We start from the raw sequence: 14,880 nt of genomic DNA on the forward strand, positions 1-14,880 counted from the left end.
CATTTGGGAAATTATTTAAAAAGCCAACCAGAAATTGCCTTATTATCAGCAAGATGTTATACAAATAAATAAATAATCAGGAGGAAAATTGTAAAATTTTCCATTATATCAACTCGTGCCATTTCATTGCTAAATGAACAAGATAAAATGAACGGTGTGTGTATGTAGTCATCTACAACCCCAAATTAAAAAAAAAAAAAATGCCTTCGTTAGTTGTGTTCATCTTATCTCTACCGGGTAGAACAATTCAGCTTCTGGAAGTAATTCACCCTCAAAATGAATTTCAATCATTGACTTTTTCCATTTTATTTTATTTTATTTTTTACCGTCGATAATTATCTCACGCATTTTAGAGATACACATAAGACCGTTGCGCGCAAATGTCAAGAGAGGTCATGTTTGCACTGCAGACTGCAGAATATGTCATCTGTCAGCTCCGCTCCTTAGTCGTGTGTGTGTGTGATCATGACGGAACCATCGAAGGACAGACATGAGGCATCAAGCCTCGATCGCCGTGCACCAAACCGGAAAACGCTTAACCGGGATGGATGCCCTGGATGTGGTCTGCGAGGCATGTTGGCGCCGATGCACATAAACAACACGGGCTGTCCTTCTGGTTCTCAGACGCCGGTGCCGTGTTTGGCAGACACATGTGAAGCGCGGGGTTTGCTAGACGAGCACTTCCGTGTTTGGCTGTTTCAAGCGTCCGTTTGTTTTCGGCGAATCGCCTGCGAACTGCGCCTCCTTTAAGACAGCGCTGAGGACACAGTGGGCAGTGGGCAGAAATAGCGTTTCCATTATCTTTTAGGCGTTCATGCTGTCAGAATGTGCTGTCCATCTGATCTTACTACTGACTTAAAGCTTCCCGCTTGGAAAACATATAGGCGCTTCAACTAGGAATATTATGTAACCTTTCACTGCTGCAACAAAGATTGACTTCTCTCCTCACTAGCTAGCGATAGCTACGCGGCTAGGTTACTTGAACAAGCCATTCACTTTGCCTGCTGTCAGGTTAGCTTACACGGCTAACTTCGCTAAGTAGACTAACTTAGCCAGGAAGGTGGCGATAAAAAACTCCGCAGCTGTCTGGTGGGTACAAGATTTTTCATTCTTAAACGAGAGTTTATAAAATGTGATACCACGGCTGTAGTTTACATCGCTTTGCTAGAAATGACTGCCCGTCGCTAACAGCTATTAATTGCATTCTTGTATTACTTAGCTAACATTAGCTCAGTATCAACCAAGTTGCTAACTAACCTGGGAACAAGTTATCCAAGTTAAATTGAAACATGACGTTGCAGCGCTCAAGAATCCGGGACATTGCATATCAATTCATGCTGTCATTTCTTAAAACACATAATAGACACACCCGTCTTCAGCCTTGTGTTACGGTAACCAAGGTAAGTTAGATAAGCTGTCTGGGAAAACTCAAGTTAGAGCCCCTAGATGCTTTTGGATTCCTGTCAAACGTGTAGCAGTGAGCATTGCTCAGTAAAAATTGCAAGTGTGTGTTGCTGCAGCTTATTCGTCGTCCGTGTTGTATTTCTGCTTCAGAAATAGACCATGCCATCCCTGCCAGGTTTTGTCAAACAACACATCATTTTTAAAGGCTGTGCGCTGCTTTCCACGCCAGACAGCGGTTTGATTTACCTCTGCTGCCCAATACAAAAGCCCAAGAATGTAATATGGTGATGCATTTCATGGAGGTAAAACGAAAGATGCATATTGTTCAGTAAATGTTTTGTAGCAAGGCGATCCCATATTTTTTCCGATTGTTCCTGGGCGATCAATGTTCATGTTTAAAAGCTTTCATCCCAAGATAGTACCCAGATTAATCATGTCATGTGACTGTAGGTCTCAGACAAGTCAGTAATAGGCCTCCCATCTTACTAATAATGGTGTGGATGAAAAAACATCAAATTGCTTACATTCTACGCTTCTATTCTATTGACCAACCAAACCCATTTTACAGTACTGTCACGTGCACATTTAAATGCGGAAAGTGAAACTAAGATATTTGTGTTGCTCAACTGCATTCAGGAAAAAAACAAACAACAACAAACGTGCTTGAGGACTTGGTTATTCTCCTCAAATCCTGTATTGGTTTATAGGTGTTGCAGGTCGCTCTCATGTGCCCATGGAGAAGACAGCCTTTGAGGGGTGGCTGGAGTCAGTCTCCTCCACTTTCCTTACGCTAAACGACCAGCAGCGAAACCAGTCTCTGGACCACCTCATATCGCTTAGTGGTGCCGTCCAGCTTCGCCATCTTTCTAATGGACTGGAGACGCTGCTGAAGCGTGACTTCTTGCACCTCCTTCCTCTGGAGCTGGCATTCTATCTGCTGCGCTGGCTGGATCCGCAGACCCTGCTCACCTGTTGCCTAGTCTGCAAACAATGGAATAAAGTAAATATGCTTCATTCCCATATTCTAGATTTCACCATTATTTTTTTTTTCAATATCTTGTCTGCTGCAGTACTAACAGAGTTTTAGGCTATTTAGTTGTAGTAAGAGGTTGATTACGTATCTTCGAATGCCAGTAGTTGATTACTTTAAATGGCTACCAAATACTTTCACGTTATCACCTCTGGTAGTATGAGATGAAAGTTGTTTTTCCAGTAGTCATAATTGTAGTTAGTGCCAGTTAAATATTGACTCTCCCTAAGCTTTCTTTTTGCTGTCTGTCATCCCTCTAAGGCAACTATCTGGCTCTTTAGTTGCTAAATGCTTTACTAAGTTCATCTGCTATAAATAAACTGTGTATTTTTATGCAATTCAGAGCTGAGAGGTTGGCGTGCAGTGACTTTTTTTTGGAGCCCCTTTTCTTGTGAACAGCTAAATGCTCACACTGAAAACCACAGCTGGCAGAATCATCAAAACACCCGAGTTGCTGCAGAAAAAATAATGAACCGAAATGATCTAAAGCTCTGTGAAGCAGAGGGTGGCTGCATAGTCAATGCGGGTTTTCTGTAGGTTCATCATCATTTAATACATCATAAAATGGGGCTGTCAATACTATATTTTAATCACATTTTGACACCTCTGTACTGTAAAGTGCTTGTTGACTTCCAAATCTGAAGGGTAGGTTGGGACGAAAGCAAGAGTGGAATCGTACTGCATTTCAATGTTTTGTTCCCAATGTTGTTTTATTCTTATTATTTTATTTTATTTTTAGTCAGGAGACACTTGAGAGTGATGACAGCTGGAATGACATCAGTGGGTGAATGAATCAGCTAAGCTTAGTTTCGTTGTTAGCACTCCCTGTGGTGCTTGTTAGATCATAACAATCAAGTTGTGCTGCTGGTCTGCTGCCATTGCCAGAGGCAGATTATGCTTGGCTACATGGCAGAAGTTACTGTAAAAAAGTGCTAGGTGCTTCTGTAGTGAAGTGGTGCCGCAGGAGTTGCGCCTGCATTTCCAACTTAGATGTGAATGCGCAAGCAGAAAATAAGTGGACAATGGTTGACAATCTGTTGAACCCTTGCATGCTTCACTATGACAAAAGCCTCTTGTTAGCGATGAAATGCTTGTACATGCAGTGCAGCCACCAGTCCGTGGCTTTTATCCAGTAGCCACTATTGCCCAGTTTACTGCACACTGGCATTGAAATAACTTGTTTTCTTTCTATCAGTTTTTCCATTCACAAATCCGTATAAAGACGGTGTTGTAACAACGTACCCGTGCCAATATTTCAAATACTGCTCATGAATCCTCATAAGCATCAAAGGTGTTCAAATCCTGCCATTAAGCGTCCGTTTCATTGTAGGTGATAAACTCGTGCACAGAAGTGTGGCAGGGTGTGTGCCGGGAGCTGGGCTGGAAAATCGATGAGTCCATTCAGGATGCATCACACTGGAAGGGAGTCTACCTGAAGGCTAAGCTTCGCATGATGCAGCTGAAGGATCAGGAGGCTTTTGAGACGTCCTCCCTCATTGGCCACAGTGCTCGTGTGTACGCTCTGTACTATAAAGATGGTCTTCTGTGCACAGGTATTCTTTTTCATATGAATGTTTAAAAAAAAAGACAGGTTCAAACTATGTTCACTTCATACGAAGGTTTTAATAAGGTTTCCTGCAGGTTCAAATTCAAACCTGTCATGCAGAGCCCCAGTGAAAACCATTTCCTTTAAAATCAGTGAGAAAGTATTTTTGGTTTTCCATGATTCAATCACAGTCCCAAACATGCTGAGATAGGCCTCGTTTTGAAAAAAATAACAGAATTTTCCATTAGAGACATTGTTTCTTGTACATCCATTTTTTGCTGCAGGCCACTCTATTTTGATTGCCTGGCTTTGCAGTAACAAAGCTGGCCTCGCTGTCACAAGCACGCGACAACAGACCCGAGACTCATAATGAATTCTCATTTCCCCTTTCATTTTTGCAGCTGGATGTTGTGAACTTGGAAAAATGTGATTTCAGGCATACTGTAAAAAGGAATGCAAATCCAGGACATTAAATGCCTCTATGGCTGTTTTAAATGCTACAGAGGCCTCGAGTCTTAACTGATGTGCTTTTTATTTTTTTTAAGCTGAATGTTTTGCCAAGCTTATCAATGAGTCTCACACCTTTACCGAAGCAAATGTTTCCCATCGCCATAAACATTAGTTTGTTTTTCTCAGAAACTAGAAGTGAAATCAGTGTAGTTTAGTTGTGCACTTCCACCAAGCTGCACATAACCTGAGGTACAATGACTCATCATGACATGATTCAGGACTGCCCTGAAACTGCTGTCTCTCTCACCAACTTAACCCCAAAGTATTTTCGCCGTGGTCTATAGCACGGTCCAACTAACATGTTGTCAAGACAACATTTACATGTTTGTGTTTTTTCCAGGCTCTGATGACCTCTCTGCCAAATTATGGGACGTTCGCACTGGGCAGTGCATTTATGGAATTCAGACACACACCTGTGCCACAGTGAAGTTCGATGAGCAGAAGCTGGTAACCGGGTCCTTCGACAACACCATTGCATGCTGGGAGTGGAGCACGGGAGCTAAAATCCAGCAGTTCCGTGGCCACACAGGAGCAGGTAGGGGTTCAAATTTAGTTTTCATCGCGTCATCAGAACAGTTTATCCTGCACACAGGGCGGTGGTGGGGGCCGGAGTCAATTCCAGCTAAGACTGGGTAAAAGGGAGTGTTCACTCCAGCCTATCACAGAGCCACACATAGAAACATGAAGCCATTCAATGGCATTTACTCACGCAGGCAATTTATTCTTTAGCTAACTACGAGGTGTTTGACTGCGGGCGGGACCAGGGGAACACATGCACGCCGTGCAAACAGCATGCAAACTGCACACAGAAAGGCTACAGGAAGCTCCTCGCTGTGAAGTGGGAGTGTAATCTGCCACCTCATTTCAAATTATCATGGATTATTTCTAATAATCCCAAAGCCAGTGCGTTTTTCGGCTGCACGGTTTATCACACGAGGCAATGCAGAAGAGGAAAGGGCTTTAATGGTGTCGGTGCACCAATGATTTACGGATCAGCTATAACAGCACCCAAATAAGCAGTCGCTCATAATTCATCCTTCCGCCACCCACTCGAACTAATTAATTTTTCAGCTTTATCAATCCATGCTGGCATGAACAATTTCCCCTTCTTCTAATTTACCTGATTATGCAGAGCACTGTAAGCTTGCTGCCAGGTATTGTTATCGGGTTCTCGCTGTATTAAAAAAAACAATCGTTTTTTTTTTTTAGATTTTAGATTACAGAGGCTGCTGTGAGCTTATTTTTTTTTACAGCAAAATTTACATTTGAATAGTTTCTTAGAGCCTTTTTTGTCACGATCCCATTCCTCATCTGGACTGGAAATAACTATTATTCAGTCATTTCGGCAAAGGTGGCATGGCTGCAGAACAGATCCTCAATAAACTCTTAATTCTTGGGTAAAGGCTGCCCACAACTCTTCCGCTGTCACTCAGAAAGTTTGATTCTTTTTGTTTGACTTAACCGCACCACTTACACTGTCAATGACTTGCATCACACAACAACAAAATCAATGCAATATGAATTGACATTTAAAGCTGCGTGCAGAATTTACACGGTCCAGCTGGGTCCACAAGTCTCATGATCGGAAGTTTGCAAATAATCACATTGAATGTGAAAATAATTGCAGAAGCATTCAAGTACATCACATATGGGGCGTTTCAAATTAGTACATGGGAAAGTTTTGATACATTTCACTGATGGCACTTTGTCAGTTGATACATAAAGGGGGGTTTTTAGTGCTTCTAAAAAAAGACTTCACGGAATTAGAAAGGATTCATTGCAGAGTTTTTTTTATTACAATTTTATTATATTGAGATTTAGAGAAAGTTCTCGGAGGTGGGGGATGATGTCAGCAAAAATGAGGAAGCTAAAGAAAAAGAACAGAGAAAATTGTGACAAAAACCTGGAACATTTTCCTAAGAACACGACCCCTGTTAGAAATTTCCCTCTGATATAATGCATTTCATATGGATTTCGTGTGTGTTCAGTTTTCAGTGTGGACTACAACGATGAGCTGGACTTGCTGGTCAGTGGCTCGGCAGATTTCACCGTAAAGGTCTGGGCTTTGTCTGCCGGTGCCTGTCTCAACACTCTGACTGGACACACTGAGTGGGTCACCAAGGTCAGCTCAAGATTTCTTAATCATCTTGAAAACATTTGGAGAAAATCAGTGTGTGTGTGTATTAAAAATAAAGCAGTATGTGAATCTCAAGGTATTTGTTGCAATTGAATTTTGTTTTTTTATCTCCATTTTTCCCCTCAAATCAGGTGATTCTACAAAAATGTGAAGTAGAGTCTATGGTTCACAGTCCCGGTGATTACATCCTCCTAAGTGCTGATAAATATGAAATTAAGGTAATGCTGATGTCAAATAGTAAAGTGCTAATTGAATCACAATCAGTCTGGTGTTGTAACGTATGAGCTGTCCGGTGTTCACAATCTGAACCAAACCCTGTGTGCCTTCCTGAAGGTGTGGCCTTTAGGGAGAGAAATCAACTGCAAGTGTTTGAAGACGCTGTCTGTGTCGGAGAATCGCAGCATCAGCCTACAGCCTCGCCTGCAGTTCGATGGCCGGTACATCGTCTGCAGTTCTGACCTCGGGGTCTATCAGTGGGATTTTTCCAGTTTTGAGATTCTCAGGTAAAAATCAGCCAAACTGTTGGTGTTAAACATGAGTGGTCGGGTCACTTAGAAATGATAAAACAGCATGACTGCAAAACATGCTAACTTCACAAAATATGCTCTGACTTAGCCTCGGATTTAGCCTAAGGTGAGAGACCGGCGCTAACATGTTATCTTTCATTTCAGGCATCATCTCATCACAGTGTGTTGCAAAAGCAGTGCAGTATGTAACAATAGAACATATGGCTGAATTCTATCCTTGAATAGATCATTGACTTTTGTAAATCTATTAAAATATTTTGCACACACGCATCAGCATATTGGCATCTTATAGAGCCCTCAGCTCTGTGACCAGGGTCTGAAATGTACATAAGAATAAGAACAACTTAATTTACCCCGAAGGAAATTGTTGTGCCAAAGTTACATGAAAAATACGACAATAATAAATAATGGTAGAAAAATTGCATAAACAGTAAAAAATAAGAGAAAAAGGGAGAATAAGAAATACAAATAAACTATAAAATGTCTTAAGTAACAAGTGAAAGATAAGGAGTGCACAAGAGTATGGAAAAAATATTGTACATATAGCTGTCATGAAGTATTGCACAGCTCTAAACATATATACAGATAAATTATTACAGTTTAATTGTCTCTTGAGAGACCAGATTAGCATTTGTTATTATGGTAAGGACATTTCCCCGCCCAATTTCAACCATATACGTTCTTATCATTAAATTTCCAAAGTGGGACAACCGAAATATTTCCGACCCAGTGTTTTGCACAAATAACTCTATGCAGTTCACAATGGGTTCTTTTCCGTCCTTTGAAAGCTGCCAGTATGACCACTGCTTGTAAAACTCAAGAAATCATAGCGCGACCTTTTTGAGTGTCGTACCTCAAAGCGACCGCTAAAACGGCCTTAAAAGCTTAAACACTATCATCGTGTTACTCTGCTCTCTTAATATAGCGTGTTTGTTTTTTTTTTCCCCTAGGGTGATAAAGACACAGGATCCAACCAACTTATCCCTGCTCAGCTTTGGTGAGGTGTTTGCGCTCCTTTTCGACAACCACTTCCTGTATGTGATGGACCTGAGGACAGAGGTTATCTCAGGCCGCTGGCCTCTACCAGCTTACAGAAAATCCAAACGAGGATCCAGCTTCCTGGCTGGCGTGACCTCCTGGCTCAATGGCTTGGACGGGGTCAATGACTCTGGATTGGTGTTTGCCACAAGCATGCCAGACCATAGCATTCACTTAGTGCTCTGGAAGGAGAACGGATAGCATCGAAAAACACCCAACGCCAAACCACCGACTGAGCCACAGTCGCGTGCGCTCTGGAATATATGAACCTTAATAGATAATGCATGGACCAAAAAGCATTCTTTTTTTTTTTTTTTTTTTCCCTCCCCCAGTTTTTTTTCTTTTTCTTAGCATTCAGTCCTGTTTTCACCACAAATGTGAACATTTAGAAATGGAAGTGAGAGGCACACAAAGACACTCAGTTCCAGGTCAGCACTTGCCCCCTGATCCCTGCAGAAACCTCTCATCGATGTTCTGATCTTGGACAAAAAGGAGTAAAGGAAAAAAAAAAAAAAGAATGTGTGAGGTCACTAGACATCTCAGCGAGGATTACATTCATCTCGGAAGCTTCCTAAATTAACACAATCATATAATAAACTTAATATATGTGCATCAATATTCTTGCAATTTAGATCAGTTAAGCTTTTTTTCTATATCTGGGATGGTAACATTATAATTTGATTCTACTGCATCTACGTCACATAATTGTCGCTCGTACTCGCTGGAGACAAGGGCGACAGCTCAGCTGATGCGACTTCAAGTTGGTTTCCTTTCAGAGAAGTGGGTTTGCCTTAAAGTAGAAGTTGTAAATAATGGTGAACGTCTCCTAGGAGACATCGCCGTAGGATTTTTTTATAGACCGCCTGAGAGGAAACCGTAACGAAACCTATGCTCAAAAGCAGTTTATTTCAATTGTTCTGTATCATATAAAAATGTGAGATTTCTTGTACCTCCACTCGAGATGCTTTTAAAGGTGGTTTAAATGTCAGCTTGAGAAATGTAATGTGCCTTTTCAGTTTATTTGATGTTACACATTAGAATTCCTTGATAATTGCGGCACATTGCATTAAGGTGATGACTGTATAGTAAATAATAGTTTCATGATGTTTTGGGGTTTTTTCATATTTATGTGCTCTAACAATATGAGATGTCTGTAATTTTTTAGCCAATTTATCTGACATTACTTTTTTTTTTTTTTTTTTTTTTTTCAAGAAATGCTTTTATGATTGAGTTGAAAAAACGTTAGGTTTATTTTTCTAAAATCCGGACAGAGGAAGTCACTTAGCGAGTAGTCCACACTGCGCAAATTACCACCTACATACGAGGTTACATTTGAATTTGAGTTTTTTGTTGTTGTTTTTTTTTTCTGCACCAACAAGAAAAAAGCAGTTTGAAATACAATCTTTTAATGCTTGTTAATTTGGTTTGCTGCTTCAAGAAAACGTAATAATTGGGTGCGTCTCCCACAAGTTAACCGTCTTCCTTTGCTTTAACAAATTATACATTCACCTGACCTCATTTAGCTTTTTTTTTTTTTCTCAAACAAATCATAAATCTATTGTACAGGATGTTTGAAGAGTGTGGTTCGGCTTATCAGTCCAATTAGAGCCACGTCATTGTATCCTTCAACACAGTACTCGGTTACATTTAAAAAATGCAGAAATATTACTTGTACATAAAGTGATAGTTGAAACGAGTCCAAAGTTCTGTATCTGTATAAGGCTTTTTGTTTTCCTTTTTAAGGCCAGCTAACATGGCATTGGGACACTGCACACTTTTATTGCACTGTTACAGGCTGTTGGGCACCTGCATCCATCTACAGTTTTAACTCTGGCAGTTCTTAAAATAAGTAAAAGTAGCAATTACATCCCGCTCTGTCTGTACATGTAGTCCTTCCAACACTTTACAACGACCCAGTATGATTCCGATGCATGATGTTTAGTAAAATCGACAACGACCTTTGGGAGGCAGTGTTGATTCGGATATGAGACGAATGACACTTCTCTCTCTTTCCGCTCTCCGGTCCCTGAAGGTATGGGATTTTTTTTTTTTCTTGTTTTTTCATTGCCAGATTGCAAGGCAATGAAGGGATAGATGCAGCAATACCAGGGATGTATCTTGGCACTATGCTAGGAGAGGATACGTATCGAAAAACTCAATAAATAAAATACAAACTTACTTGATGGCATGGGGCGGAAAAAAAAAAAAAGTTGATCTAGGCGCTTTACACACAACCGAGGCGCGACAGATACAACCGGGGCATTTAAGACTAACAGTCCCGGTTGCAGCAAGAATATTCACAACCGCAAAAACTCCCAATGTGTGATAAGCACATCCTTTAGCAGCCTGAGGTGAAGAAAGCCGAGCTGCAATGTTCAAAAGCACAGCGGTCCCCGATGCAACGACCACAACAACTGTTGCAACCATAGGAACTCCCAAGTTAGTCAACAATCCACAGCCACGCCGGGTGTCTCATTGATGTGCTAACCACAGTAACCGCAGGTAAATTAAAATATCCCAGGGATACCAAACACTATCACCTCGCAGTTATCAAACACATCTGATGCGTAGTTACGACAACGGAGGCCTAAAATTCAGCTGCCTTGGCACCTACAACCTCAGATGGTGTAATGATACCCGGAGCAAATCTTTCAGCAGCAATGCAAGCTTGCACTGACAATGACGGACTCACGTGCGACTACAGCGGCCTGTGTACGTGCAAGCATCGTGACACCGGGTGCATAATCACACACACGCCATCACCACATTTCTGACAATAATATCAACAGGTGGCATGACACCTATAGGAGCCCCTATAGCAATAACTGATTCCGGTTGCACGATTTTACAGTTGTCTCTTGGAGTGACAGGCACCACTTGTGCAGTCTGGGCGGCAAAACTACGTACCTTAAATCACATGTCCAGCTGCCAGGGAAACACTTAAGATGATTAAAATTTCTTGTGCAATAAAAAAAAAACAAAAAAACAGATGACCAAAATAACTCTGAAAAAAATCCTGTCTTGCATTAAATACTCAAGTATTTAAGCAAATTCTGTGTATTTTTTCCTGTGTGTATTTTGTAATTGCTACATGATAATGTATTGATTTAGCCCTAGTTTTATTGGTTCGAACACAAACAACAGAAGATGCAGCAGGTACACACGCCCAGTAGATACAACAGGGAATCTGCAAAGAGACGAAGAGGGGATGGGGCGGTGTATGGATGTGTGTGAAATGTTAAAACATTTTATGTCAATGCAGACGGATGCTGGTGTAGGGATTTCATTCAAGACAGTGTGGTTTTACCTCATTCTGCATTAGTAGACATTTGTCACTGTTTGCAGACTGCAGCATACAGTGTAGTTTCTCCAAAGCACTTGTCAAACGCGAGTAATATATGAACTTTAAATTGATGATCCTACTGTCATGCAGCGGACTGCATTTTCATTGCATGCAAAACAATCTCGGCCATATCAGCCAAAATAAAAAAAAATCCCCCAATCCACATGCTTGTTTGATACAGTTTTTAAAGTGGCCTTTGCACGTTTCCTTTTCGTGCATCGCACAAAACATATTTTCAAATGCACGCTTTCCTTTTTGTAATGATCGTAACACAAAACGACATTTTGACGAGAGAGGATCAGTATTTTGGATGGAAAAGCCACGCTGAGCCGAGGGGAATGCGTGATATGTGAGCCTTGCAGGCAGACAGTCCTCGGAAACATCCTACATGCACCTGCCTTGCGAGGACGCTGGCTCGCTCCGCTCTGCGATTGGCCGACCGCATCGAGAGGCGGGCCTTCGCCGCCGATCGCAGCGCTTGATTGGCCAACGCGCCTGTCCGTCAAGATCAAGTCAATCTACCTGTCACTTCCTGCTGCTGGTATTTATCCCCCCTTTCTTTCTCTTTCTTGCTCTTCGTGGGCGATGGTTTGTCACGTCACTCCCACGCTAGTATGAGCCCGTCTAATGTGTCCGGCACGGTTCGTTTGTACCGCGGACCGAACCCTGCGACCTTGGCTTCGTGTTCGGCTCAAAGGAGGAGTAACCCCCGGGGACGCTAGCGTGTTTGTTCGATCGGGCTCCACGGCCGGACTCCTTCTAATGTGGGCTTCCTTCACGAAAACAGCGGCGGCGTGGGCCCGGCGTGAAGGTAAGTCGAGCTCCGTGGGGGCGTACGCGTGTTTTTTTTTTTTTCTTTCTCCCCCCCCCACCCTCCACCCCTTTCATCGCGGTAGCTCCTCTCCGTAGCAGCAGGCCTCCCCTTTTCCCTCCCTTCTCTTAAGCATTTAGCGCCGGAGCCGTGATGTTAGAATGTCGAGAAATCCCGTCCACGGACACGCGTCGTGATTCTCGGCTCAGCCGGCCCACGCTGGCGCGGCAGGGCCGTGAACGCACCACGACCGGTGCATCCCGCACCCCGCTACCCCCTCTGCAGGGTCCGGCGGGGTGTCAGTCCGCCTGCCACGGCCACGCAGCGGGGGGTGTCAGTGGGAGCACCGTGGAATGAGTGCACCAGATTTTTGCACAGATTTCCTCTCTAAACATTATTTTCAATTATTATTATTTTTTTTGCTTGTAAGACTTGTAAGAAGAAAAATCATGGGGGATGGCACACTCTAAGGAAAACCCCCTAATGGAATTCCAGGATTTCCACTGCATTTAAAAACTATGTCAGTCAGCGAGGCTTATGATCATTTTTTTAAATTTCATTTTACTTAATTTAGGTCACTTCCTTGTATAAAACAACATATTAAACCGCATTCCAGTAATTCTCCCATTATGAATCACAACCTTTGCTCATATATATCTTGCAATGTAGTCACTGGAATATTTACTTTGGAGAAAAATCCAAAGTAAATAATAAAACAAGCCCCCCCCCCCCCCCACACACACACACACACACACCAGTCTTGGTAGTCATGGTGAATACAATAGAAAATTCTACTGCACACGCAACAAAAATACCAGCAGCGACGTGCACAGAGTTCCTTTCGTTGCACGGTCTGTTTTTATCAAAACCTTGAGCGCTGCCGTGCCTCGCAGCAGCACCCGTCTGCCGCAAGCTCAATGCAACACAATGCAAGAAAATACTGAAAATATAAGTAATACAGAATGATCTTAAAATACAGACGTCTTCTATTATTTGTAGTTTTCATTATATTTCAGTAAATACAGTAATTTGTAAGTGGGCGGGTCACTGCACAGGGTTGAGGGTCAGATGCAGGGTGGTGCCCCGGCATCATGTCAGCGGTTTAATCGTTAAAAAGCCTCAAGATTTTTCATCTGAATCGCAACCATTTCACTTTGGACGGGAAATGGAAAATTCAAAAAAATCCGTGTGTTTTTGTACAGTAACTACACACCGTCATAAGGAGCAGTTTTTAAAAATACCCGTCATTCAGCATCTCCGGCGAAGTGTGATCACAAATACTCTGATGTTGTTGACACACAAAAGATTGAGACCAGTAAATAAAGTAATATATATATTTGCATACACGATACATAGCGGGTGCAGCTAAGGTTGGCAGTTTGATTCCCGGCTCCCCCAGTTTTGCAAGGAAAAGTGTCCTTGGGCAAAACAAAGGAACCTCCAATTTGCTCCCTGGTTAGCGCCTCTGCCACCATTAGAGAGAGAATGTGTGTGTGTGTGTGTTTGTGTCTGTGTGTCTGTGTGTGTGTGTGTGTGTGTGTGTGTGTGTGTGTGTTTGTATGTGAGTAAGAATGGATGAGTGAATAGTTGTATCTCTCCGTTAGACGTAAATGAGAGCGAATTATTGTATGTCTCTAGATGTGGCCCTTCGATCCAGAGGCAGGATAGGCTCCAGCGACCCCCTGACCTTGAGTGCATGATAGGTGATATGGATAATGAATAAAAGAAAAAATTGTATAATGTACATTACAATATATCATCTTAAATTGTATCATGTCAGTTTCTGAGGTGCACATTGTAATCAATGTTACTGTAGTACAATATGTACAATATTACACTGGTAGATATTGTATGGTATATTCTAACCCCAAATTATATGTATGTGGTATATAATATGGTAAACTCAGCACATTCATTATGCAAGTGTATTTTGGAATTTAATAATTTTGCGTTATCTCTTAATATCTAAAACCAAAATCAGGTGTTATACACTGCTCAAAAAAATAAAGGGAACACTTAAAAAACACATCCTAGATCTAAATGAATGAAATATTCTTATAAAATACTTTGCTCTTTATACAGCTGAATGTGCTGACAACAAAATCACACAAAAATGATCAATGGAAATCAATTGTATCAACCCATGGAGGTCTGATTAGGAATCACACTCAAAATTAAAGTGTAAAAACAAACTCCAGGCTGATCCAACTTTGATGTAATGTCCTTAAAACAAGTCAAAATGAATCTGTGTTGCTTCCTGAGTGGACACTATGATTTCACAGAAGTGTGATTGACTTGGAGTTACATTGTGTTGTTCAAGTGTTCCCTTTATTTTTTTGAGCAGTATATAAACACATTATGGATGTGCACTTCGTAGTTTACATGTGTAAGTTACAGTATGTGACTATTTTTTTACCTTCTCTTTTTTTCATATTTTACCGTAGCGCTTCAAGATTGGGCCTTGTAATTGTAAGAAACCAATGTCTTAGAATTTAAAGACTGCTTAAAATGCCCTTCTGAGATAAACGTAGTCT

The 14,880-nt window shown here is 41.6% G+C and overlaps 2 protein-coding genes across 2 annotated transcripts in view; both read left to right on the plus strand.

The window, feature by feature from the left end:
* The first annotated feature begins 770 nt into the window (after positions 1 to 770).
* On the plus strand, positions 771 to 11,698 carry fbxw2 (F-box and WD repeat domain containing 2). Its single transcript, XM_086170639.1, has 8 exons — positions 771 to 1,089; positions 2,112 to 2,404; positions 3,765 to 3,987; positions 4,831 to 5,025; positions 6,479 to 6,612; positions 6,759 to 6,845; positions 6,961 to 7,130; positions 8,105 to 11,698. The coding sequence occupies exons 2-8, from the start codon at positions 2,138 to 2,140 to the stop codon at positions 8,391 to 8,393; spliced, it is 1,365 nt and encodes a 454-aa protein (XP_086026765.1). The 5' UTR covers positions 771 to 1,089; positions 2,112 to 2,137; the 3' UTR covers positions 8,394 to 11,698.
* A 509-nt stretch (positions 11,699 to 12,207) lies between these two features.
* LOC147220706 (ras-specific guanine nucleotide-releasing factor RalGPS1-like) overlaps positions 12,208 to 14,880 on the plus strand; it is a 60,114-nt gene continuing 57,441 nt past the window's right edge. Inside the window, exon 1 of the mRNA XM_086171025.1 lies at positions 12,208 to 12,346. The gene's annotated coding sequence lies outside the window, so the exon portion shown is untranslated. The remainder of the gene's footprint in view (positions 12,347 to 14,880) is intronic.

This window comes from Fistularia commersonii, chromosome 23 (assembly GCF_037954325.1).
Source record: "Fistularia commersonii isolate RoL2024-O1a breed Wild chromosome 23, RoL_Fcom_v1.0, whole genome shotgun sequence".
Taxonomy (NCBI): Eukaryota; Metazoa; Chordata; class Actinopteri; order Syngnathiformes; family Fistulariidae; genus Fistularia; species Fistularia commersonii.